At 33.0% G+C, this 27,138-nt stretch overlaps 2 protein-coding genes across 2 annotated transcripts; one reads left to right on the top strand and one right to left on the bottom strand.

The window, feature by feature from the left end:
• Positions 1–814: 814 nt before the first annotated feature.
• Positions 815–7,956, bottom strand: LOC127710381 (peripheral myelin protein 22-like). Its single transcript, XM_052216211.1, has 4 exons — positions 7,684–7,956; positions 5,183–5,342; positions 3,783–3,932; positions 815–1,764 (listed from the first exon to the last, which is right to left on the bottom strand). The coding sequence occupies exons 1-4, from the start codon at positions 7,774–7,776 to the stop codon at positions 1,529–1,531; spliced, it is 639 nt and encodes a 212-aa protein (XP_052072171.1). The 5' UTR covers positions 7,777–7,956; the 3' UTR covers positions 815–1,528.
• Positions 7,957–13,259: 5,303 nt separating this feature from the next.
• Positions 13,260–27,138, top strand: LOC127710380 (regucalcin-like). The gene is made up of 7 exons (XM_052216210.1): positions 13,260–13,367; positions 17,775–17,835; positions 21,878–22,053; positions 23,112–23,291; positions 24,325–24,540; positions 25,523–25,660; positions 26,647–27,138. Exons 3-7 carry the CDS (start codon positions 21,897–21,899, stop codon positions 26,850–26,852), a joined length of 897 nt encoding a protein of 298 aa, XP_052072170.1. The 5' UTR covers positions 13,260–13,367; positions 17,775–17,835; positions 21,878–21,896; the 3' UTR covers positions 26,853–27,138.

Genomic DNA, 27,138 nt, shown 5'->3' with positions numbered 1-27,138 from the left:
ATACTGTGCAATTGAAGATTTCTTGCTATTGCGCAATACTGTGCAATTGAAGATTTCTTGCTATTGTGCAATACTGTGCAATTGAAAATTTCTTGCTATTGCACAATACTTATTTTATAATAATTTACACATCCTGTTTGGTGTGTATCTCCTACCATATCGTTATTATTTGCTTTTAAATATAAAACAGAAATAACCAACTTAAAATGGAAAATTTTAAAAGAAAAAAAAAAGGAAAAAAAAAAAAATCCCCCCCCAAATTTTTTGAACCCCCTTATGATTCATCACCCCCAAACTCAATCCCAGCTTTCCCTTTGTGGTATGGTACCTTGCAGTACAATTTCAGAGAGATCCATACACTTGAACACAAGTTATTGTCTGGAAACTAGAAAGTTGTCCCTTTTTTGGCCCCTATTCCTAATATTTTGAGGCAATTACCCCCAAAATTAATCCCAGCATTCCCTGTGTGATATGGAACCTTGTGGTACAATGTCAGAGAGATCCATATACTAACACACAAGTTATGTCTGGAAGTTACAAAAATGCTTATTTTTGGCCCCTTTTTGGCCCCTAATTCCTTAACTGTTGGTACCATAACCCCCAAAATCAATGCCAACCTTCCTTTTGTGGTATTGAACCTTATGGTAAAATTTCATAGAGATCCATTCACTTAAACTAAAGTTAGAGTGCGAAAACCAATGTGTCTTCGGACGACGCCGGACGACGACGACGACGACGACGACGACGACGACGACGCCAACGTCATACCAATATACGACCAAAAAATTTTCAATTTTTGCGGTCGTATAATAAAAAGGTCGTTGTGATATGTCTTTTTTTTCTTCAGAACCAAATAGCCATTTGTGTAAAACGTTTCGGGAGACGGATTTATAAAAGTTTTTCCAAACTTGTTTCCGAAACCCATGCATATTTGACTGCTGTGTAAAATTGTACTACTTTATTGTTTTTCAATAATAAATACTGTTTAAAGTAAAACGTTTATCGAAAACATATTTCGTGAAAAAAAACTTGCAGACACTCAAATGCATACGTAATACATCATCAGTTAGCAACATGTACATGTGCAGTATCACAAATTAAAATGCTTAACTTTCAAAACGATTTTTACAAAGAGGTTGAAAATCAGAAGTATTTCCTCTTACACATAAAGATAATTGAACACAGCATTTCAAGTATACAAATCATCCGTTCAATAGACAATACTCTTTGCACAAAATAGAGTTTTATCTTTTAAACATATCGTAGTTTCATAGAGTTTGTTTCGAACGTAAATTCGTGTTTTTCAACAACTTTCATATGTTTAAAATTTACACAGAACATTTGTAAGTATTTAAGTGCAGGAATTGTAACACTAAATAAAATCAGATTGTTCGTATGCTGATCTAAAATGCTTTACAATTTTTCGAAGGTATATCTACAGTAAATATATTGCAATTATTAAGACATGATAAAGCAGAGATCATAACAATTACCAGTATCAATAACTTTAACCAGTCTATCAGAGGATTCAAGGGTCGTACGCTTCTTCTATTGAATCATTATAAGATGTTTTCTCACGATAAATCAATTCATCTGCATTTTTGTCGATGTACAGGATAACAGCACCAACAGTCATTAATATAGCAGCTATCCATCCTAGTCCATATGACCAGCCCATACCCCAGGAAAGGTGTATACCTGCCTTTTCCAATTCCTCGTTATATTTGACTGGATGTATAATTAAACAAATCATTTCTGATATAGCTGAAATAAAATTTAAATCTGCATAATATCATGTTACTAGGCTAAGCTTTCTTTCAAGTATAAACAATTTTAAATGGTAAGTTTCGATTTCTTTAAAGTTTTCGTTGTCAATTTCTTTGGTTAATATTATTCTATATCGAGTTAAATTTCTCAAGTCAGTATACAATGTGCGTTAAAAATTTAAAGTAGGCTCAAACGAATCCGACATAACTTCCTCGATAATAGCCATGTATCATGTTTATAGAAATAAAATGGCGTCTACCATATAAATAAAAAGAGATGATGAAATGCGTCAATGAGACAGAAACCCAACAACACGAAAAAAAAAATCTAGAGGTCAAGATACGTTCGTCAATTGTTGTCAAGTGTCTACACCATGTAACTAACTCTAAATAGTCCCGAGTCTAGAATAGCTGTGATAAAAATACAACAGAGACTACAAAAAAGTCTGTCGCCAATAAACTGTTTCTTACAAGACAATTGAAAAAGACATGTATTGACATCTGGGGGAGTCCAAAAACCAAGAGAAACTCTATACTTAATGATTTCACAATAACAGCATAATTATTATAAAATGGAAGAGTCAAAGAACATTTTTTACAAATGATACTTCGTGCATTTCATCGTTTAATTGTAACATAATGAATTCCTGCAAGAACCATACATGCCATACGGAGTAATTGTCACATAAAGCCTACCAGTTAGAACCATACATGTCATACCAAGTAATTGTAACATAAAGCCTACCAGTTAGAACCATACATGTCATACCAAGTAATTGTAACATAAAGCCTACCAGTTAGAACCATACATGTCATACTGAGTAATCATAACATAAAGCCTACCTGCAAGAACCATACATGTCATTCCGAGTAATTGTAACATAAAGCCTACCTGTAAGAACCATACATGTCATACCGAGTAATTGTAACATAAAGCCTACCTGTAAGAACCATACATGTCATACCGAATAATTGTAGCATAAAGCCTACCTGCAAGTAACATCCATGTCATACCGAGTAATTGTAACATAAAGCCTACCTGCAAGTAACATCCATGTCATACCGAGTAATTGTAACATTAAGCCTACCTGCAAGAACCATACATGTCATACCGGGTAATTGTAACATAAAGCCTAACTGTAAGAACCATACATGTCATACCGAATAATTGTAACATAACGCCTACCTGCAAGAACCATACATATCATTCCGAGTAATTGTATCATAAAGCCTACCTGTAAGAACCATACATGTCATACCGAGTAATTGTCACATAACGCCTACCTGTAAGAACCATACATGTCATACCGAGTAATTGTAACATAAAGCCTACCTGCAAGAACCATACATGTCATACCGAGTAATTGATAAATAACGCATCCCGTAAGAACCATACACGTCATACAGAGTAATTGTAACATAAAGCCTACCTGTAAGAACCATACATGTCATACCGAGTAATTGTAACATAAAGCCTACCTGCAAGAACCATACATGTCATACCGAGTAATTGATAAATAACGCATCCCGTAAGAACCATACACGTCATACCGAGTAATTGTAACATAAAGCCTACCTGTAAGAACCATACATGTCATACCGAGTAATTGCAACATAAAGCCTACCTGCAAGAACCATACATGTCATACCGAGTAATTGTAACATAACGCATCCCGTAAGAACCATACACGTCATACCGAGTAATTGTAACATAAAGCCTACCTGTAAGAACCATACATGTCATACCGAGTAATTGTAACATACCGCCTACCTGCAAGAACCATACATGTCATCCCGAGTAATTGTATCATAAAGCCTACCTGTAAGAACCATACATGTCATACCGAGTAATTGTCACATTACGCCTACCTGTAAGAACCATACATGTCATACTGATTAATTGTAACATAAAGCCTACCTGCAAGAACCATACATATCATTCCGAGTAATTGTAACATAAAGCCTACCTGCAAGAACCATACATGTCATACCGAGTGATTGTAACATAAAGCCTACCTGCAAGTACCATAAATGTCATACCAGCGATGTAATATTTCTCTTTTCGATGAAATAAATCTGTAGTTAGTCCAAAAGATGTTAAAAATATAGACAGGAAGCATATCACCATCCCAATCACAAATAAAACACGCGAAGCTTCTAACCAATCTGAAAAATATATTGCAAAATATATCCAGAGTTAAAGAAAAAAATTGAAAAGCGTCAAAGTGGCAATAATATTTGGATAAATATGTATTAAATTACCTTAAAAAATTGTATTGTTGAAATAATTTTGTGAACTATTTTCTTCTACTTTAATTTTTTTGTTCTGTTAGCATTGTCTCTTCTTTGTTAGTATTTAATTTAGATCAATTTTATTTTCATTTCAAGAAGTTGTTGTGCGCTGTAATTGAAAAAAAAATGACTATGATTTTTTTGTTAAAATTTTGTTTCATTTAAGTACTTTGTGCTGAGTTGTTTTATTTTATATTTTGTTGATTTAAGTCGCAATCTTTATTGATACCAGACGTTACATTTCAAGAAAAAGTCAACACAACAGGCTTGGAATTCTAAAAAAAAACTATAAAAAAAAATCCCACTTATTTGAAAAAAAATGTATTCAATACAAATTTAAGAAGGTCATATTATATTGTATCAAACAAATTTAAATACAATTTTGTATAGATGCAGCTCTTAAAAAGCTGGCTCTAGACTTGGTAGTACAAAAGGAACATGTTGGAATTTTTATTAGCACATTTTATCTGAAATTTCAATTATTTATCAAAGCAGTATATAAGCATTTTAGTTTGCACTTCAGGTACAAGTATCAGGAGTATTGAGATTGTTATCCGTCTGGTATTGAAACTGTTGATAGTTTTGGTTAATACTTTACAACAGTTGTTCTGCTATGTTGATTGCAGTCTCCCCAAGTCTAACGGTTATGTATAAACATACTTACTTACAAACAAATCTTTTATATATGAAACTATGTCGGTCATATAGTTTATCGATTTCAATATGATGCGATTCTCTTAGGAAAACCACCCCTTTCACACAAAATTCATCTAGCAGTACAACGCTTTCATTAAAACGTATACCAGAGACTTAGCGAAAAGTAACATATATAGTAAATATAGTCAATGCCGTTGTAAAAAAAATAACCTGTTGGATTCCTTTTGAATATGACTATCAAGATTTATACTCATGTCTGTCTGTGAAACCGACAAGCAATAGATAACAAAGCGCCAACACTTTGGATATATTGAAATAAGAGAAATAACCTTTATGAAACATATTAATACTTTCTACAATACAATCTGTATTTCTCCATTGACAACAAGTTATTCTTACTACACAATATATTGGATGTTAAAACTTGTAAAAATGGCTAAAAATTTCTTTAATCTCGACGAAAATACCTGAGGTTTTAACAGTCCGACACTCTATTGCATCTTCCTCAATAAATACACATGTCTGCCACAACCCGTCTCTTCCAAAATCTGTTTGAAACCAGGACGTAGATCCTACTGACAGACAGTTCATAAATAAACCCATGACTGCACATAAAAGGGCAACTACCTGAAATGTAAATCAAAGTTTATAGAAACCTCAGTTGTAAAAATCCTTCGGCGAAATAACTAATTGAAATTAGACTGAATTTCAAGTTTACAGACAGTTTATAAGTAAATCCACGACTGCACACAAAAAAACAACTACCTGAAATATAAAACACAGTTTAAAGAAACCTCTGTATTACAAATCTTTCGGCCAAACATCTGATGAAGATTAGACTGAAGATCCAATTTGATGACAGTTCATAAATAAACTCAGGGCAACCAATTAAGCATACTTAGTACCTCAAATATAAAATGAAATTTATAGAAACCTAACTTTCAACAAATCATAATTACTCTAAGGAAGTTTTAAAGGATCTTTTTTGTCCTTGTTAAAAATCCGACCAACTTTAGCGTTTGTGTTTCAGTTGTGTAGACCGTTTAGTTAAGGAATTAAAGCTCAATTTTATCATGTTGATGGTTAAATATCAAAACCTGGTTTTCAGTAGCTGACCATCAATAATGAAGAAACGACATGGGCCTTTCAATTCCACGCGTAGAGTATTATCTTTTTATACCGCCGTTGTTATATATCTCTCCTTAAATTGTGGAAGAGACTGATGTTCATTTTCTGTACATTGGTACATTTTCATTGCGGTAACTTTCATTGATGGATTTATTAATGTCAGCAGTTAAAGACATTTTTCGAATGACCAAAATAAACCTCAACATACAAAGTAGAGGAGATACTGACCTTTACATTAGAAGATAAGTTAAAGCATACGAAAATTGAAAGAACGAACAGAACTAAGCGAAAAACAGACAAGGTAAATAAAAGGAATATAAATCCTAAAACATAGCAGAACACACAGATTTAAGATTTTAAAATAAACATATATAAATATGATAAACAAAACGCACAAACACACACGAAATCGCATATCATGCCAAAGACCCGAAGATTTTCTGTTCCACATAGGGTACACAGGCACTTTTCTCTGAATTTTTCTCTCTTCTATACCTTTGTTATATGAAGGTATATATGAAAAACAATATTAAGAGTGTCTGTGATACGGTACCCTCACATATCTAAATCGTCTTAAATAACCATTTACATGTATCTCTGCCATATGTTTTGTATTTTGGGAATTTCTGGCTAAAACCATGCATGCGTTAACGGTCTTCCATATTATTTACATAAAAAAATAACAATATACTTATCAAAATACAGAAAAATTTATGGATAAACCGACAATGAATTATAATAATAAATGACAGGAATTACTTTGTAGTTAATTACTCCTGCAGACTCTGGAATATATCCAAATCAAACACAAGCACACTTAGATGATACTTTCATGTGTTGATCGTTGTATGAAATTTATTAAAGTGATGATAAAGATTACCTAATGATGGGCAAATATATACACGTGTTATTCCGTAACTGTTACATTATCTTCTCGTTTCATATTTGTTTTGAAGCACATGCAATATTTTTTCCTATTTTTAACACAAAGGAGAATGTAAAAAATACATACAATATGATATTCAGCAATTCACGTTAAAAAGTCGGCAAAACTGTAAAATAACAGACCAAATTTCTTACAGGGATGTTTGAAAAATGTTACCAGAACAAGAAGACTGAAGATCTGAAGATACAAGGAGTAAATCCATAACTTAAAATCACAATTTGGTAATTCTTTCTCTTTTTGTATAAATAAATGGGCGGAATATGCCAAATAAGTCATTGACTTAACGACACAAACCCAAAAGACACCCAGAGGTCAACATACAGTGTCTGCAACAACAGACAAGTATCTATACAAATTTTTTGATTTCTAAGAGAGCAACTATTTTACTTCAAGGGGGGTTATGGTATTTTGTCTGAGTTAGATTTTTTTTTTAGTTTTTCGACGCTATTAATCAAATTACTTTTTAAAAAATTTAACACTATAAGGTATGGGGAAAATCTGGATTCAGAATAATTTTTTTTGTCATCTGCTTGACCACAATATTTTTTTCATCAAATTGGGGATCAGAATATTGTTTAGGAAAAAACCATAACCCCTTGAATTTAAATGGTCGTTCCCTAAATCTTTCTGAGAATAGAAATGTTAATAATTTAACAGTGACTATCGAAGATCTGCCATTAATACCAACTGTTTCATTCTCGATATGTTTTGAAATAAGAAAAGAAATCAGCGTTTAACAGGTGGTCACTGACATTACAAAAGATGTGCCAGTATGTAGATGGAAAAGAACTTAGCAAAATATTTTTTTTCTATCTCTGTTAAAACAACATCTTATTCCTGCTTAATAAAACTAAACTATTCCTGCTTAATAAAACTAAACGAGATAATTCTTACCTTTATCGGTCGAACTATGGTGATCTGCTCTATGGAAACAGTTGGCGCCATTGGTGTCTTCTCCGTGTCTTTGAATTCAAAATCAGCAGTCATGCTTAAGTAAATTAACTAGATTCACACTTCAGAAAGTTAATGAATTAATTCCTGTTTTCATTTAATTACTTCGTCAATTGAGCGACTGTCAGAAACACAGTTCTATCTATAGCGTGGGTAATTGATATAGGGGGAATGGAGGGTGAATTAACAACAGATGCTATCTCGTTGTTTGCACAATATGCACACAACAGGCATTTATAACAATGTGTTTATTTACACGTACAAGATACACGTATATTTATTATCTTAAGAATTAGTGTACTGTGTGAGAAAATAGTGTCTATTATATGATTTTATGTAATGTATGGCATGATTTCAGAAAATCAAGAATAATTCGTGCTTAAACAGACGGCATACACATATGCATAGCAACTAACAAGTTAAAAAGATTAAGTTTTTGATACATGTACTGTAACGAATGTATCGTGGGTGTATCAATCTCATACTTAAATGCACGGAAACAAATAATAGAAACAGCTAGAGCTATTAAGAGCTATAAGAAAGTTTATACCAATAAAACAGAAGATTTATATGAGGCAACGTTTCTAAGATATACTGAAAATAACCATGATATTTGGTTAGAACACCCAAGGATGACTGGGGAATACAAATATGGATACTTTTTGGTCTTCTTCTGACCAGCAGTAAAACCCTAGCCAACAGATGGCAGTCCGTTTGGTTGGATGTATAAATACACTGCCACGTCCAGTCAGAATGGGGATGTGAAATCAGATGCCTCGTGTACAGAGAGTGTCAAGCTCTTTGCACGTTAAGAACCCTTGCAACAACTGTTTGAGGGGTCCGAAAGTGGTCTGTTGCAAGACTAGATTTCTATTCGAACCCTCACTTTCCTGCGGCAGTCCAATTTTTAAATCCTTCAACCCGCCTGGTCGGCCACTATTACAGGACTTATCTATTGAATGTATTGTTATTTTTTTCTTCCTGAACATACATCAAATAGTTGCCACTGGACGTTGAGCAAACGACAATCAATCAATCATAAGGTAAGTAGTCTTATCGGTGTTCTTCATCTTAAATACTGAAAAGTCTTTGAACTAATGGCTATAGAAATGCCGTGACACCTGATGGCACTATTGACAGCCTCTATCTTCGACGATATCCTGCGATATAGTCTTACATATATGCATATTGTTTAATTTGACAAGTTACTTGCATAACTGGTTAATCTTTCCTATAAATTCTACTATTTATTGTTGGACAAAGCAAATATAATAATGTATTTATGTGTATTGCGTACTTTATATAGAAAATCCACTAGTAAACACAATAGACCTTATCGCTATTTTGACCCGAGAATCTGCGACACTTGAACTACTGACGTCATACCATAGCCAGAAATTAGTAGTACTTTTGCTAATTAATATTCATAATATGTAAATGAGAATTGTACCACGTGATAATAGTTTGAACTGGACTGGCTTGATATCATTAAAATCTTTAAAACACGGGTATTATAAGTTGCCCGTCACAGAGTCCTTGTTTATAATCACTCTGATATTTCCGTAAAGTTGTCAGGCGGTCAAAATCAAAACAATGAACGCGAATTTAGTGAATTTTTCGTGTTTTCGTGAGTTTATTCTTCTTGAAATAGAGGCATTTTAACTTTACGTGGGAACCTAGAGTTCAACGACTACACATACAAGGTTTGGACTTGCTTATTCTTTGGACATTCAAGTTTCAAGTTTCACCCCGGCAACCTGTATTTCTAATGACCTTGTTAGCCAATTTTCAACACGAAGTTTGCAAATTTGACGTTTCAGCCATTTTAGCCTGTATTTTATACTGCAATGTTAAAAGCCTCTCGCTTCGATTTTTAAAATAGCTCAGGAACCTTGATTTTTTCAACGCCAGTCATTACATTTCGTTTAAATGGTGTATATTGTTGTGTATATTTATTTTCTGCCCCGGCAACCTGTCTTTCACTTAAATCAAAGTTAAAACAGACATTTTTTCTAAATTCCCTATCATTTCAATATAATTCCGTGACCCGTATCCGATTTCTTTAGTATAATATTCAAATAAGCAAAGTGGCGTTGATTTCTGGATATGCAATAATCACTTTTCCTTTTTGGCGTCACACATTTTCTATTAGGACGTCAAAATTTTACGGGAACCTTTGTGATGTACAGTAATGACAGACAAAAAGCTATAAGGTGTATTAACACAAGGAGATTTTGGGTACCAGCAAATAGGGATGAACACTGCTCTTTGCATTTTCAACAGAAAGATCGATAATAACTTTAAATTCAAAGAGAGAACGAATGCTTCAAATATTAAAAAAGCACACTTACATATACAAGAGAATATATTTTTCAAAATTTCGTACTCACATCAGCATTCTTCACACTTTTTGATTACTAGTAGTTTGAATAATTAATTGAACTACTGATTTATATCTCGTTTCTCCTGACACACATTTTGCTGAATATATGATTTTTAATGTGGTTTTTTATCAATTTCATTCAACTTGATTTAAATGTCTCCGTCAAATTTATCGATTTTTATTCAGACATGTATTTGTACGTTAATTAATATTAGTATAGAATGCGTTCGAACCTAGAAACAATATTATTCTTTTTTCACCTAAAATTGATCAGTTTTGAATTATTTCTCGTAACATAATATCATCAACTGTAATTTAATTAAACGTAAGAATTAAATGTGTTAAGGTACATTGCATTTAAATAATATATTGTCTTTTAACTGAAATTAATTGAATTGATTGTCGCTTTCTACAACGTGCAGTGCGGGGTTCGAACTCGAAACCTCAGTGCTGACATATGCTATCATTGCAACAAGTCATCCACTGGTCACTTAGAGAGGTTTCGCAAGTGCTCTTTAATGTGCAGAGAGCGTATAGCACTCCCCTACAAAAGGCATCGGATTTAACGTCCAAACCGAATCGGACGTGGCTGTGTATCTATACATCTCGAACCGCCAAACAAGTCCACGTATGACTACATTTTACCCGGGTCACGCTTGTGTTTTTTTTAATAAGGTGGTCGAGCTTCGGGGGCATGATTTTTTTTTAGGGGGAGGGGAGGTTCCAAATATATCACCTGACTTTATTAAACAGCATACGACAAATAGGATTTTTTTTTTATGATTTATATGCCACTATTACTTCCATAGATACAGTCATATATATGCACCACAAACAAAAAGGATACATCTATGAATGTTGTATCAATACAACACAAATATTGATAGTTATAACAGAAAAAAAACTGTTGATAGCGAAAACATATCATTATTAAAAAAATCGTATAAAATGTTTTCCAGAAATCTTAGTTTTAAGTGTAATTATTCAACTCTTTCTGTATTTTTACGGGGAACCTATAGATTTATATACCATTTTTCCCAATTTTTCAAACGGATTTATCTCGAAAAATAGAACAAAAATATATAATGAATATTAATTTTCCTATATACTAGTTCCTCGAGCTCTAGTTGCAGGCATAATTTCATAAAAATCCAAAATATCTTCCATTTACGTATGAATCTCTTACCACTAAAGGCACTTAATTTATTTTGTTTTGATAGTTTAAGCACTATACTTAGATAGAAAGAACATGTTTAGCAGGTATCAATTGATGTAAATATGTTTTTACTTACTTTTTGAAATCTTACAAACGATGAATCTTATTTGATTTCTTTGCACTGACAATATCTTTTCGTCTTGTTACTATTTTCTGGTGATTTTTGTAGCTTCTGTGTGTTATTTGGATGACTCATTGATCTCTTTAATGTTCAAATAATGAACCTCATTCATTGTAAATAATATTTTATTTCATATTGTTTAGTGTATTATATCTATGCATTTTAATGGTCTCTTATAATTCTGTATAGAATGGCTCTCATTTTATTTAGTATTGTTTTATAATGTATAAATATTGATTGTAAAATTGAGAATGGAAATGGGGAATGTGTCAAAGAGACAACAACCCGACCATAGAACAGACAACAGCAGAAGGTCACCAACAGGTCTTCAATGCAGCGAGAAATTCCCGCACCCGGAGGCGTCCTTCAGCTGGCCCCTAAACAAATATATATACTACTTGTTTGAGAGATGAAACTTTAATAAAACATTGAATTGAATTGAATTCATTTGCTCAATTATGTTAAAAACTGTACTTAGAAAATATGTCTACACAGTATTGATAGGATAGAGTCGTTACAGAAATGACAAAATTATAAAACATAAAAGGGAACCATTGTGCATTGAGTGAAAATAAAATTCCAAAAGAAAGATAGATGAAACTTAGATGAAATTCACGGGAATATGCACCCCATCGTAATGTCAATATACACTAAACATTCACTGTGTTCAAACCAAGATTCAGTAGACAAGATACGGCATTATCTAAGTAACGACGTTGTAATTTTTATATAGCTTTTTTTTTTTTTCGTTTGCCGAATTATTGAATTATTGAATTATAACATCTGTAAAAGAAGTCCGTGTTGATCATGAAATAGGAGGACGCTGGATATGCATACCTTCTATGAACATATAGAATCGATCCAATAATTTTTTTTAGCTGTATCTATTAATTGCAAGTATTAGAGAAGACATTCTAGTTTTTATAATTTTGATCTTAAAAGAAATATTTTAAAAATATGTTATTCATAACTTTATCCGAGTATAATTACATGATCAACACGACGGGAGCAACATGTGGAGCAGGGTCTGCTTACCCTTCAGTAGTACCTGAAATCACCCCCGGTTTTTTTGTGGGGTTTGTGTTGCTCATTCTTTAGTTTTCTATGCTGTGTTTTGTATACTGTTATTTGTCTTTTGATCTTTATCTCTTTTTATTTTGCCATGGCGTTGTCAGTTTGTTTTCGACTCATGAGTTTGAATGTCCCTTTGGTATTTTCGTCTATATCTTTTATCAAGGATTTTTATATTTATAAAATCCTCGCTATTTTAAGCAAATAAAGACGTTTTGAAAAGTTAAATGCTTTGCCTATTTACTACTTGGGATTTAAGTTATTGTTGGTCAGTAGAAAGTCTATGTCAGTGTGAGGGGCTTTCCTTTTACATGTTTTATGTGCTCCATTTTTATGAATGATTTGTATCTTAACAACATTTTTGTCATTTTGGTGTTATGTTTGCATAAGTTAAAAAGATTGTTTTCTATAAAATAGAAACTATTATTAAAACGTTAATTAATAGTTGTTCGATATTACAATATCTATTATGTTAGTAATTGCCAATATAAACAATTTAATGCTTTCCCTGGATTGTTTTGTTTTGTTTGTGGCGTATATTATATATATTCCATCTATTTTTTTTTAATAGTAATTATAATTTGTTTCTACAGAAATAATATAATTGCGAACTATCAAGATGGTGGTAGGCGAGATAACTCGACCTATAATCACGATGACAAATTTATTTATAGTAGCAAATCATTAAATTCTTTATTGAATAGAGTTAGTCACGGACCAATCAAATTATGTTTAATTGAATGTGCCCGTTTTGGACGTACTATCTGTTGACTATCCTGTTCGGAGATGATTAGGCTGTTGACCACAAAACAAAAGCTTTCGATGTTCAGAATAATGTAAGCTTTCTTGGAAGCTAAAACTTGATATATGTTTGAATTGCTTCAGAAGAATCTTTGCAAGCAAAAGCTACTATTATACCTTACGTCATATGTTAAGAAAAAATATTATTCATTTCAGATATGGATAAATGATAATAACATAATATATAGATATAAGAAGATGTGGTATGAGTGCCAATGAGACAACTCTCCATCCAAGTCAAAATTTATAAAAGTAAACCATATAAAAGAAACAGGATAGCAAAAGGGCAATTAAAAACCACAAATCGAAGAAAAACAGACAACATCATGGCCAACAGAAGGAAGTAGAAAAACCGACAACATCATGGCCAATAGAAGGAAGTAGAAAAACAGACAACATCATGGCCAATAGAAGGAAGTAAAAAAACAGACAACATCATGGCAATAGAAGGAAGTAGAAAAACAGACAACAGCATGGTCAATAGAAAGAAGTAGAAAAACAGACAACAGCATGGTCAATAGAAAGAAGTAGAAAAACAGACAACATCATGGCCAATAGAAAGAAGTAGAAAAACAGACAACAGCATGGTCAATAGAAAGAAGTAGAAAAACAGACAACATCATGGCCAATAGAAGGAAGTAGAAAAACAGACAACATCATGGCCAAAAGAAAGAAGTAGAAAAACAGACAACATCATGGCCAATAGAAGGAAGTAGAAAAACAGACAACATCATGGCCAATAGAAGGAAGTAGAAAAACAGACAACAGCATGGCCAATAGAAAGAAGTAGAAAAACAGACAACATCATGGCCAATAGAAGGAAGTAGAAAAACAGACAACAACATGGCCAATAGAAGGAAGTAGAAAAACAGACAAAAGCATGGCCAATAGAAAGAAGTAGAAAAACAGACAACAGCATGGCCAATAGAAAGAAGTAGAAAAACAGACAACATCATGGCCAATAGAAGGAAGTAGAAAAACAGACAACAACATGGCCAATAGAAGGAAGTAAAAAACTGAACAGACAACAACATGGCCAATAGAAGGAAGTAGAAAAACAGACAACATCATGGCAATAGAAGGAAGTAGAAAACCCGACAACATCATGGCCAATAGAAGGAAGTAGAAAAACAGACAACATCATGGCCAATAGAAGGAAGTAGAAAAACAGACAACATCATAGCCAATAGAAGGAAGTAGAAAAACAGACAACATCATGGCCAATAGAAAGAAGTAGAAAAACAGACAACATCATGGCCAATAGAAAGAAGTAGAAAAACAGACAACATCATGGCCAATAGAAAGAAGTAGAAAAACAGACAACATCATGGCCAATAGAAGGAAGTAGAAAAACAGACAACATCATGGCCAATAGAAGGAAGTAGAAAAACAGACAACAACAGCATGGCCAATAGAAGGAAGTAGAAAAACAGACAACATCATGGCAATAGAAGGAAGTAGAAAAACAGACAACATCATGGCCAATAGAAGGAAGTAGAAAAACAGACAACATCATGGCCAATAGAAGGAAGTAGAAAAACAGACAACATCATAGCCAATAGAAAGAAGTAGAAAAACAGACAACAACAGCATGGTCAATAGAAAGAAGTAGAAAAACAGACAACATCATGGCCAATAGAAAGAAGTAGAAAAACAGACAACAACAGCATGGTCAATAGAAAGAAGTAGAAAAACAGACAACATCATGGCCAATAGAAGGAAGTAGAAAAACAGACAACATCATGGCCAATAGAAAGAAGTAGAAAAACAGACAACAACAGCATGGTCAATAGAAAGAAGTAGAAAAACAGACAACATCATGGCCAATAGAAAGAAGTAGAAAAACAGACAACATCATAGCCAATAGAAGGAAGTAGAAAAACAGACAACATCATGGCCAATAGAAGGAAGTAGAAAAACAGACAACATCATGGCCAATAGAAGGAAGTAGAAAAACAGACAACATCATAGCCAATAGAAAGAAGTAGAAAAACAGACAACAACAGCAGGGTCAATAGAAAGAAGTAGAAAAACAGACAACATCATGGCCAATAGAAGGAAGTAGAAAAACAGACTGTATAATGGCCAATAGAAGGAAGTAGAAAAACAGACAACAACAGCATGGTCAATAGAAAGAAGTAGAAAAACAGACAACATCATGGCCAATAGAAGGAAGTAGAAAAACAGACAACATCATGGCCAATAGAAAGAAGTAGAAAAACAGACAACAACAGCATGGTCAATAGAAAGAAGTAGAAAAACAGACAACATCATGGCCAATAGAAAGAAGTAGAAAAACAGACAACATCATAGCCAATAGAAGGAAGTAGAAAAACAGACAACATCATGGCCAATAGAAGGAAGTAGAAAAACAGACAGCATCATGGCCAATAGAAGGAAGTAGAAAAACAGACAACATCATAGCCAATAGAAAGAAGTAGAAAAACAGACAACAACAGCATGGTCAATAGAAAGAAGTAGAAAAACAGACAACATCATGGCCAATAGAAGGAAGTAGAAAAACAGACTATATAATGGCCAATAGAAGGAAGTAGAAAAGCAGACAACAACAGCATGGTCAATAGAAAGAAGTAGAAAAACAGACAACATCATGGCCAATAGAAGGAAGTAGAAAAACAGACTATATAATGGCCAATAGAAGGAAGTAGAAAAACAGACAACATCATGGCCAATAGAAGGAAGTAGAAAAACAGACAACATCATGGCCAATAGAAGGAAGTAGAAAAACAGACAACATCATGGCCAATAGAAGGAAGTAGAAAAACAGACAACATCATAGCCAATAGAAAGAAGTAGAAAAACAGACAACAACAGCATGGTCAATAGAAAGAAGTAGAAAAACAGACAACATCATGGCCAATAGAAAGAAGTAGAAAAACAGACAACATCATAGCCAATAGAAGGAAGTAGAAAAACAGACAACATCATGGCCAATAGAAGGAAGTAGAAAAACAGACAACATCATGGCCAATAGAAGGAAGTAGAAAAACAGACAACATCATGGCCAATAGAAGGAAGTAGAAAAACAGACAACATCATAGCCAATAGAAAGAAGTAGAAAAACAGACAACAACAGCATGGTCAATAGAAAGAAGTAGAAAAACAGACAACATCATGGCCAATAGAAGGAAGTAGAAAAACAGACTATATAATGGCCAATAGAAGGAAGTAGTAAAACAGACAACAACAGCATGGTCAATAGAAAGAAGTAGAAAAACAGACAACATCATGGCCAATAGAAGGAAGTAGAAAAACAGACAACATCATAGCCAATAGAAAGAAGTAGAAAAACAGACAACAACAGCATGGTCAATAGAAAGAAGTAGAAAAACAGACAACATCATGGCCAATAGAAGGAAGTAGAAAAACAGACAACATCATGGCCAATAGAAGGAAGTAGAAAAACAGACAACATCATGGCCAATAGAAGGAAGTAGAAAAACAGACAACATCATAGCCAATAGAAAGAAGTAGAAAAACAGACAACAACAGCATGGTCAATAGAAAGAAGTAGAAAAACAGACAACATCATGGCCAATAGAAGGAAGTAGAAAAACAGACTATATAATGGCCAATAGAAGGAAGTAGAAAAACAGACAACATCATGGCCAATAGAAAGAAGTAGAAAAACAGACAACATCATGGCCAATAGAAGGAAGTAGAAAAACAGACAACATCATGGCCAATAGAAGGAAGTAGAAAAACAGACAACAACAGCATGGTCAAAAGAAAGAAGTAGAAAAACAGACAACATCATGGCCAATAGAAGGAAGTAGAAAAACAGACTATATAATGGCCAATAGAAGGAAGTAGAAAAACAGACAACATCATGGCCAATAGAAAGAAGTAGAAAACTGAACAGACAACAACATTGCCAATAGAAGGAAGTAGAAAACCCGACAACATCATGGCAATAGAAGGAAGTAGAAAAACCGACAACATCATGGCCAATAGAAGGAAGTAGAAAAACAGACAACATCAAAGCCAATAGAAGGAAGTAGAAAATCCGACAACATCATAGCCAATAGGAGGAAGTAGAAAAACCGACAACATCATGGCCAATAGAAGGAAATTAGAAAAACAGACAACATCATAGCCAATAGAAGGAAGTAGAAATTATAAACAACGCTCCACAAAACACCAAACAAAAAACTAAAGGTTTGGCAACACAAACCCTCATCAAAACCGAAGTATCTCTCACGTGTTCCGGAAGGGTAAGCAGTCCCTAGAAGCACTCGCAATAATTAATGTTGCTAATGACAAACAAAATTCCGTTAAGCATTATTTCATTTTATTGTCTCAGCTAATTCATACAATTCAGTTAGTGTATAAAATGTGAAGTAAAAATTTCAGAATCTCTGATAAAATTGTTTTTATCATTTGTTTGTCAATTGTAAACATTCCCAATTATTTATTTTCAGATAACCAGTGAGGTCATGGTTAGTTTTAATACAAGAATATTGTAACTGAGGGTAAAACCAGGTAAATATATTTAATAAATCCACACCGCTTTATTATAAATAATCGATGATTATTCTTGATTTGGCATAAATAAATTAATACGATTTTTAAATTGCTTTAGTGGTTTACTCTCTGTCTTTCAGTATTCTTCTGACCTTTTATTTTACTGTTTAAAAGTATTAATCTTTGCAACTGTCTACACGTTACAATGTGTGAATAAAGTAAACTAGAAACTAGAAAAGTTAACACCCGGGACAACTATTGATTGTAATATCAGAGTTCCAGTTAAGAATAAGAGACTACATGAACATATATACTCTGTACTGGATTTAATATTCCTCGATTATGTATCACTTTGAAGTACACGACATTTTTTTTCTAAGGTTGGACCAAATACACAATTCTTCAGTTTCACCGTGGCATATTTCTGCTTTAAACAGTTATGTGGCTACATGTCTTTTTCATCACTAGCTTAGCTCTCGTCAATATTGCCACATTGACTGCATCATGATGAGAGCTACCAAGTATGTTTTCGCTCTGTAAACATGTTTACAATTATAGTTCAATGTAATGAGCACTGTTCTCAAATCAAAAGTTGTTCTCATCTGTTCAGCGGTTTAATGTAAGGAGCACTGTTCTCATATCAAAATTTGTTCTCATCTGTTCAGCGGTTTAATGTAATGAGCACTGTTCTCATATCAAAATTTGTTCTCATCTGTTCAGCGGTTTAATGTAAGGAGCACTGTTCTCATATTAAATTTGTTCTCATCTGTTCAGCGGTTTAATGTAAGGAGCAGTGTTTTCATATTAAAGTTGTTCTCATCTGTTCAGCGGTTTAATGTAAGGAGCAGTGTTTTCATATTAAAGTTGTTTTCATCTGTTCAGCGGTTTAATGTAAGGAGCACTGTTCTCATATTAAAGTTGTTCTCATCTGTTCAGGGTTTAATCCCATCTACATGAGAATTGTTTACACGAGTAGATTAGAGATCAAAATATGCAATACATTGATTTTAATTGAACTATTTATGTTTTCATTTGTACTGGTACGAATCACAATTTATGTCTAAAATCAATAAAGAAACGTCGAAACAACTTCTGATACAAACATTTGATAAAACTTTTAGATATTTTCGATGATATTTTGGCTCTCAATGGTATTGATAAGAGATCAAGGTCTGTTATTAGTTAATGTGGCGCTTGCAGCATTTTGATATTTTATCGAAGTAACGAGGTTTGGGGATGCTTTTCAATCTAAATCTTATATATTGGGACATGGGAATCATAAATAATAGAACACTAAGCTGTAAATGATATATTCAGAACCGATATGAATTAGGAAATAACCTGTAAGGTGGTAGAAAGTTAAAGGTGGAAACCAGAACTAAATGTCAGTTCGTGATTTAACATCTTGGTCCAGTGGTAAAATGAACTTAAGGGCCATCATTGGTATTTTGTCACTTTTAAATAAAGACAACAGTAGTATACCGGTGTTCAAAAGTCATAAATCGATTGAGAGAAGACAAATCCGGGTTACAAACTAAAACCGAGGGAAACACATCAACTATAAGAGGAAAACAAATGAACAACAGGAGTGCAACAAAAACAAACGCCAACATAAATAGAAACGAACTATTTGATAACAACTGCTTTATTCCTGACTTGGTACAGGACATTTTAAGAAAAAATGGTGGGTTGAACCTGGTTTTTGGCTAGCCAAACCTTAAATTATTCTTATCTAGAGAAAAGGCAACGTAAACGAAGTCATACTGTAAAATCTAATTGTCAAGACATAAAGGTGGTGATAACCTAAATTTGTAGAATATAGATTAGAAATATAAGGAATGACGGGACGTTTCACAATCTGCGGTAAAGGAATTTGTTAACACATTTTGTCTTTTGTCCCTTTATCACCTCGTTTGGAGATGCTTTTCAATCCAAATCTTATATTTTGGGACATGGGAATCATTTATAATAGAACACTATGTACACTAAAGAGATTTATCCTGTTGAACTTTCTTTAAATAAGCTAATACTAACAATGACAAATGACCTTTTCTGGATCTTGATATCTATATCTCTTACGAGAAGCTTATTACCAAGAGAACGCCACCATCTAATAAAGGATACTTAACAATAGGAAATGAAAAATCATCTCTTTTATCGTAAATTTTAGTCCTTCGTTAATCTATGGTAATCACTGTCATTTTGCGTAGTTTTGTTGTTGCCTATTCTTACATTGGAATCGAACTTCTTTTAAACCGAGTTTTACTGTGCGTAATGCTGTGTGTTTGTTTATTCCGCATTGGATAGATGTATAGGGGAGGGTTGAGATCTCACAAAACATGTTTAACTTTGCCGCAATTTTGCGCCAATCCAAAGTAAGCAACCTTAAGCCTTTGTTAATTTGTAAGAGTTTTAACTTTGGTACATTTGAATGTTTCAGAGTTATGTGTGGCGTCCATTTCACTGAACTAGTAAACATTATTGTTTAGGGGCCAGCTGAATCCCGCCTTTATTTAATAATAAAACAATAGTTTGAGTTTTGAACTATTAAATCGGTTTCTTGCATTGACTAACGACGGCATGTAACCAAATCCTGATTTTGACAAAATTCCAACATTTTTTTTATCAATGGGAACGTAGTAGAGTTTATTTTACGTGATGATGAGACCAATACCACACCCAGTTAAGCTAAATGTGAACACGGTCTTAGTCCATAAATTAAAAGTTCTCTCTGTAATGGTTAAATAATTTTATTCTCATTTTTTTAGACCTTGGAACGTTTTTTTTCCCCCCACAAAATCTATGAGGGTACACAATTCATGTAATCAACTCCTATAGTTTTTAACCCAAATCCCTAATACTTCACAGTAAAATTGCACATATGTTGTGCACCTGTCTTGGTGGAATTATTTGAGGATTTTTTCTCATTTTTCCAGACCTGGGTACTTCGTCCTTTTTTAGCAAAATTTCAACGTCTGAAAATATCAACTTTTTTGTTTAAGACTTAGAAACCTCTTTCGTACAGGATACAAAAAGTTGATATTTTCTGACATTGACCTAATATTGTATATTTACATTTTATGAGACGGCATTGCAAAACGAATGTGTTTTTTTTTAAACTAAACCTTAAATAGCTACAGTTATAGTTAGGAAAATATTTAGACAACAATAGATCGCATTTTTCAACCCCAATTGTGAAGAAAAGTGACGTGATATGAAATATAACTTTTTAACTATATTTGGCGCAGTATAAACGTTAATACTCTGTTATAAGCTTCCATTTTAAACACATGTTAAAAACATTTATAAAGAATGATTGAAAAATAGAAAAAAAGAAGTGGCTATTGATCATTAGCTTCGAGTTTCGATTTATAGATGGTATTCTTGCACTATAGGATTCAAATAAAGTTTGGTGACTTTGTTGATTGAATCTATCAGATTGAACATAAAACAAAGGAGTTAAGTCGGTTTCATATCTTGACCTATGGTATCTTGAAATTGACTGTGAGGTTCAGTTGAGAACTGAACTTTACGACAAAATAGATGATTTCAGTTTTCACATTGTGAACTTTCCATTTCTATGTAACATCATTCCATCAGCGCCTGAATATGGAGTTTAACATCTCGCAGTTGAAATGATGTTCCGCGGTTTGTGTTTCTTATCATAATTTTTATTGTTCTTTCAAAGCAGCTATCAAATCAAATTTTAAAAATGTAAAATTGAAGAGGTCATTTACTGACCCCAACATGAATTAAGATGATAGTTTAGAATACCTGTGTCAAAGATGACAACGTACTTGTTCAATCTCTCGTAGTCACAATTCCGTCCTCTTTTATTCGATCGTGACATCACCGTTTGCGAAGTATCACAGAATCGGTACTTACAATGAGATATATGACAGTGTACAAAATAAATATATAATGTAGCATAGTTATTGAGATATGCCAATCATTGGAATAAGTTAAAACAGGTGGGAACTGTATATACTAAGCAATGAATATGAGTCATTTTACAGTTGTGTCATGTTATACAGTATTGTAGCATTTACTTTAATTTTAGATTTAATATTATTCCAAAAATGTCTGTAGAGGTTTTACTGGAGAATGTCTTCACTGGCACAGGGGAAGGTCCCCATTGGGATGAAGCTACACAAACACTATTTTTCATAGATAATTTAGGGAAAAAAGTTTTCTCTTGGAATTACAGAACTAAAGAAGTACAGATGATTCAGTTTGGTAAGTATGCATGAATTTTGCTGGGAAAAATACTAGTCTCTTAGATGATTTTTTCTTGTACATTCACTTCCTGTTAAGTTAGATTCAAGTTGATCGCAATGTAACTTTCTGTGTAATGTTTGTGGCATTTCTTTTTTCTTGATATACACGATACGTAGTAAAAATGTTTCATTTATTCTTGATGTAGCTTGTTAACTATATTCATTTTTAATTACACTCTCTGGTATATAGCAATACTAAGTAATATTATGTAAAAATATATTGCTACAGTATATAAACAAAGTACACACAAAAAAAGAACTAAAAATATTGAATTCCAAAATATTTAGGGTATGTGTATATTAATAAAAGATATAGATAAACTCATTCGATATATTAGATATCATTCTACATTGTACAAAATAGTGGAAATTACAAGCGGAGGGCTTATACATAACTGAAGTAACGGTAGATACACAGAAAATTATACAATGAGCAATGGTACATATTTAGTGTCAGGTGGTTCTAAATTATTCGTTATATAAAACAGTCTAGGTACGATTAATATATCAAGAATGTACAATTAAATTGAGATGTATAGTAAGAATCAATCTCAACATATGAAAACAAACACAATTCAACTTCAATTTCTAATGAAACAAAAACAATATACAAGTATTAGTTCCAAATATTTTTAAAACTTAGTTAAGCATTAAACAACAAGGGATGAGATATCCAGTCTCTATCGAGCTAATTCGAAATTAAAAAAAAACCTTACCTTTAGGTGTTCGGGATTTTCCTAGTCTTGCGCTCATTTCATTGTTCTATTATTGTTCTTTCACTTTCCGTTTTTAAATGAAGGAATAGTGGGACGGTAACACGAAATGGATTGAGTGTACAAGCATAAACATTATTTTATTTCCATGTGTAGACGAGAATATCTCATTTCGTGATACTTAATCTGCTTTGAATGAACAGACATGTAAAAAAGTTTTTAAAAAAGAATGAAAAATGATAAGGTTTTTATGGTTTTGTTTATATAAGTGACTTCTTACTTTTTATCTCTAATTTCTTTACAGAAAAAGTTCTGGGATTTATAATTCCACGTGCAAAAGGTGGCCATGTAATTGGTTATGGAAAAACGATATCAGTCATAGATTGGAACTCAAAAAAAGTCAGTGTGATTATGGAGGTTGATAAAACCGTTGATACAAGGATGAACGATGGGAAATGTGATGCCAGGGGACGTTTATGGTTTGGTAAGGAAATGAACTTATAGAGGACATGGGAAACGTTACAAAAATAAATGCTTTAGTTGGTCTATAATGAAATTTTTGTGGTTAAAAATTGTCTTGTTTGTTTTGATGATTATCATTACGTGTAATATGGTTTTGCAAGAATGCATAATTTGTATATAGAACATAATATGCACTTTCACATTTGCATTTTGCTTGACCTCAAATTCATTTAGATCATGCTCATGATAGTCATTGTGCAATAGAATATTTTAAAGATGTCCATAAAACATATACATGTATCAAACATTTATTAACTGTAACCTGTAGTCAGGAACTTCGTCAGTAATGTAGTTTATTTCTCCCTCAGACAAAGTTGATTGTAGTGGATTTGGCTATTCTTATGAAGACACCTTTTGGCCATATAGCTCCACATGTTTTCAAGAATTTATGCATCCTTAGTTGTTAACACATTTAATGAATTTAGTGTAAAGACAGTCTGAAAAAATCATAGCCTTGTACACTGCACAAATATAAATATGGACAGGATGCAGGACCAAGGGTGATACTGTATAGTGACTGTCATACCTATATATACGAATTCATTGTTAGTGACGATGACCGTATGTGGATTTAAGCATCACGTTGATAACGTCAACAATATATGATAATTGTCTCGTTGACAATCATAATACATCTCATTATTTTAATTCACAAATTCTTCATTTTTGTGATTTTGTATAGTATTGCCTTAACAGATCGATTTGCATCTTATTCTGGTGGCAAGAAAATTCCCTTGTTCACAGTTATTTAATGATATCTTAGTTAGATATATTTGATCATGAGAGATAGATTTTTAAAATATTTGAATTGCTTGCCTATTGTCTGTACTGTCGAACTGTGAGGAAAATTTACTTACATTTAAATATTCATGTATTTGCTGTTCATGTTATGAGTTACCTTTATCAGAAACGTACAGAACCAAATGAATGAATTGAAAGATGTAAAGAAATGGGAATCTATATAATGAAAAGTGTCTATTATTGATATCAAATAGGAACAATGGGGGCTGATAGACTACCAGAAATGCCCGAGAAAGAGCAAGGATCTTTATATTGTTTATATACTGACGGAACGGTGAAGAAACATATGGAGAAAGTCACCATATCTAATGGATTGACATGGTCCTCTGATAATAAAAGGATGTATTATATAGACTCAATACCTGGAAAGGTTTATGGAATGGACTACGATGTAGAAACAGGAACCTTTAGTAAGTTGTTGATTTATTGTTTTTTTATAGAAAAATGCAGGGTTGTTTTGCAATTGTGCACCGCGGTTGATGCATGAATATCAGGAGACGTTTCCCCTGTCGACATACTGGACTCGCCCCTTTAGGGGAAAAGAGACCCCACCCCAACTTCGTTTGTTACCTTGATTGGTCTCTTCCTTATCAAAATACGAGATCAACAACTGTCACCTTATTTAGTTTTCAAAGTTAAAATAAAGGATACCACAGATATAACTAAATCGGCATCGTATATCCCAGTGGACATAATATTTCAAAACTTGCCTTTCCTATCATGACTTCCTTGATAGATGGTTTCTTCTTAAATCAAACTATTATACCAAGGTTTCAAATAGGTAAAGTTGAAGTTCGGAGCACCTGAGATCCCTTCGCTTGATGCGTGTTGCTTGGTCTATAGTTTTTTGTTTTTTATGTTGTGTTTTGTAGACTGTTGTTTATCATCTCGTTGTATTGTTTTTGTACAATGATGTCTTCAACCAGTCTTGATTGACTCCTGGTTATCGTCCGCCTTTATTTTATCTTTACGCCACACAATTTTTACTCATATTAAATAATCAAAAGTATAAACATAAAATTTCAAAATGAACTTGAGTAGATGGAATTCATTTCAAGTTTTCTAAGGTTTTTCTGAACTTGAATGAATATAGATTCAAAGGTCTACCACTTCATCGTCTAAAATACAATTTTTCCTTCCTTTTTTACTGAAGACTTAAATACGACAGGTATCACGTTTTGATTTGAGGGATTTAATGGTCCAGAATCACTGGTCTGAAGCTCGTTTAAATGTCGTTTTATTCCAAAAGGCCGGAAAATATTTCTTTACATTTATGCATAGTTGGAATTTTTCGTCATCTCATACAAATATTGTTTAGCTTGTCAATGTTAACACGTTAACTTGTCCTTGCTTTTTAGTTGTTAATTGCACAAATTTCTTTGTTTCATATAGCCAATGAAAAAGTCATAGTAGATTTTGAAGCACTAGGAACGTTAGGTTTACCAGATGGAATGACTATTGACACCGAAGACAAGATATGGGTGGCTTGCTATGATGGTGCTAAAGTCGTTAGATTTGACCCTGACACTGGTAAATATAAAATTGTGCAATGTGGTTGTATTTATTTCAAGCACCAAACCATATGTGTTTAGTTTTGTGGATTTATATTCCGACAGACAGTCAGAATTCCCATGAGTACTTATCATGCACCACTACTGGTCGACTTGGTTGTACCCATATGAAGCAGCAGTCATAAGTCTACTCAAAGACAATATGGAAAATCATCTTACAAAGCTCTTTAATTTCACTTTAATAATATTGATGATGTCCTTTCATTCAACAATCCGCATTGCAGTGCGTGCTTGCATCTCATATATCCCAGTGAACTTGAGATTAAGGATACTAACGAAACTAGAAGGTCTCCTTCATATCTCGATCTCCACAGATGTACGACTTAACGCTAGATATATGACAAACATGATGATTAAAACTTTTCGATTGTCATCTTTCCATTTCGTAGCACATTTACATTTTGACTTCCAGAAAATTTTGAAAACAGTATACCTATTTTAGATAATGAAACACAATTGTGTACATGTACACAAAGTCAAAGGAGTTTGGCCTTTAAGATCTGAAAATTCCACTATTTAAAATATTTGTTCAGGCCTATGATACATCCTATACCCAGAGTGATGAATGTGCAATTTGGCTATATAAATCTATATAAAAGAGGATACTTGAAAAAAAAGTTTCACCATAAGTGAATAACTTTAGTAAGACAAATCTGTGCAATAAATGTGTTTTGTTGTCCTGACAATTATTCATATATGGCAACCACAGTTTAAAAACGAATAGACGATACATAGGCGACAAGCAACCACAAGTAAAGAAATGATCGACAATACCATGGTCAAAAGAAATAAAACGAGCAACCTGCCTTGGAGTTCGGTATTTTTATTAATATTCTCCCACAAAATATTACACAGAAAACATTTTTTGTTTCGCATAAGAAAAAATAAAATAGAATGTATTCAGATTATTCCAGTCATAAAGAGTTGTGCCTGTTATTATTTCAGGTAAACAATTGCAATGCATCGACTTTCCTGCTAAAAGAATAACATCATGCTGCTTTGGTGGACCGAATTATGATGAGTTATTTGTAACGTGTGGCCGATCAGGAGCAACAGAACAAGAACTTAAAGATTTACCACTATCTGGTTCTCTATTTAGAGTTACGGGCCTTGGTTTGAAAGGTTCAAAACCGAATATTTTCGAAGGATAGTTCTCAGGTGTATTGTATTTTGCGTAAACTATGCTTCAAGTTGAGAAAATTGAATCGAATAAGTGTTCGGGACAAACAATCGTGGTAAAGACATAGCAATACATTTACTTCAATAGAGTTCTGTTGAATGTTTAACTTCAAAATATATGTTGGTAAACAAAACTTAGCAATACTGTCAACTCTTAACAAACTGCTTATTCAAAATGTTTGGACGGATATAAATTCGCATGCTGTATTGAAATATAAAGACAAGTATAGGAAAAAATAAATATGTCTGTCAGAATGA

The sequence above is a fragment of the Mytilus californianus genome, unplaced genomic scaffold (genome assembly GCF_021869535.1).
Source record: "Mytilus californianus isolate M0D057914Y unplaced genomic scaffold, xbMytCali1.0.p SCAF_75, whole genome shotgun sequence".
NCBI lineage: Eukaryota > Metazoa > Mollusca > Bivalvia > Mytilida > Mytilidae > Mytilus > Mytilus californianus.
Note: the sequence above shows the minus strand (reverse complement) of the source record. Positions and strands in the feature narration are given on the sequence as shown.

Bases quoted from the DNA above. Each gene is read 5' to 3' on its own strand.
- LOC127710381 (XM_052216211.1), bottom strand. From the start codon at position 7,776: ATGACTGCTGATTTTGAATTCAAAGACACGGAGAAGACACCAATGGCG. The intron at 3,933-5,182 runs GTATTTTCGTCG...TATATTTTTCAG, and splicing joins TCGGACTGTTAAAACCTCAG to ATTGGTTAGAAGCTTCGCGT. The intron at 1,765-3,782 runs GTAGGCTTTATG...ATTTTATTTCAG, and splicing joins GACATTTATGGTACTTGCAG to CTATATCAGAAATGATTTGT.
- LOC127710380 (XM_052216210.1), top strand. From the start codon at position 21,897: ATGTCTGTAGAGGTTTTACTGGAGAATGTCTTCACTGGCACAGGGGAA. The intron at 24,541-25,522 runs GTAAGTTGTTGA...TGTTTCATATAG, and splicing joins TGTAGAAACAGGAACCTTTA to CCAATGAAAAAGTCATAGTA. The intron at 25,661-26,646 runs GTAAATATAAAA...TTATTATTTCAG, and splicing joins TAGATTTGACCCTGACACTG to GTAAACAATTGCAATGCATC.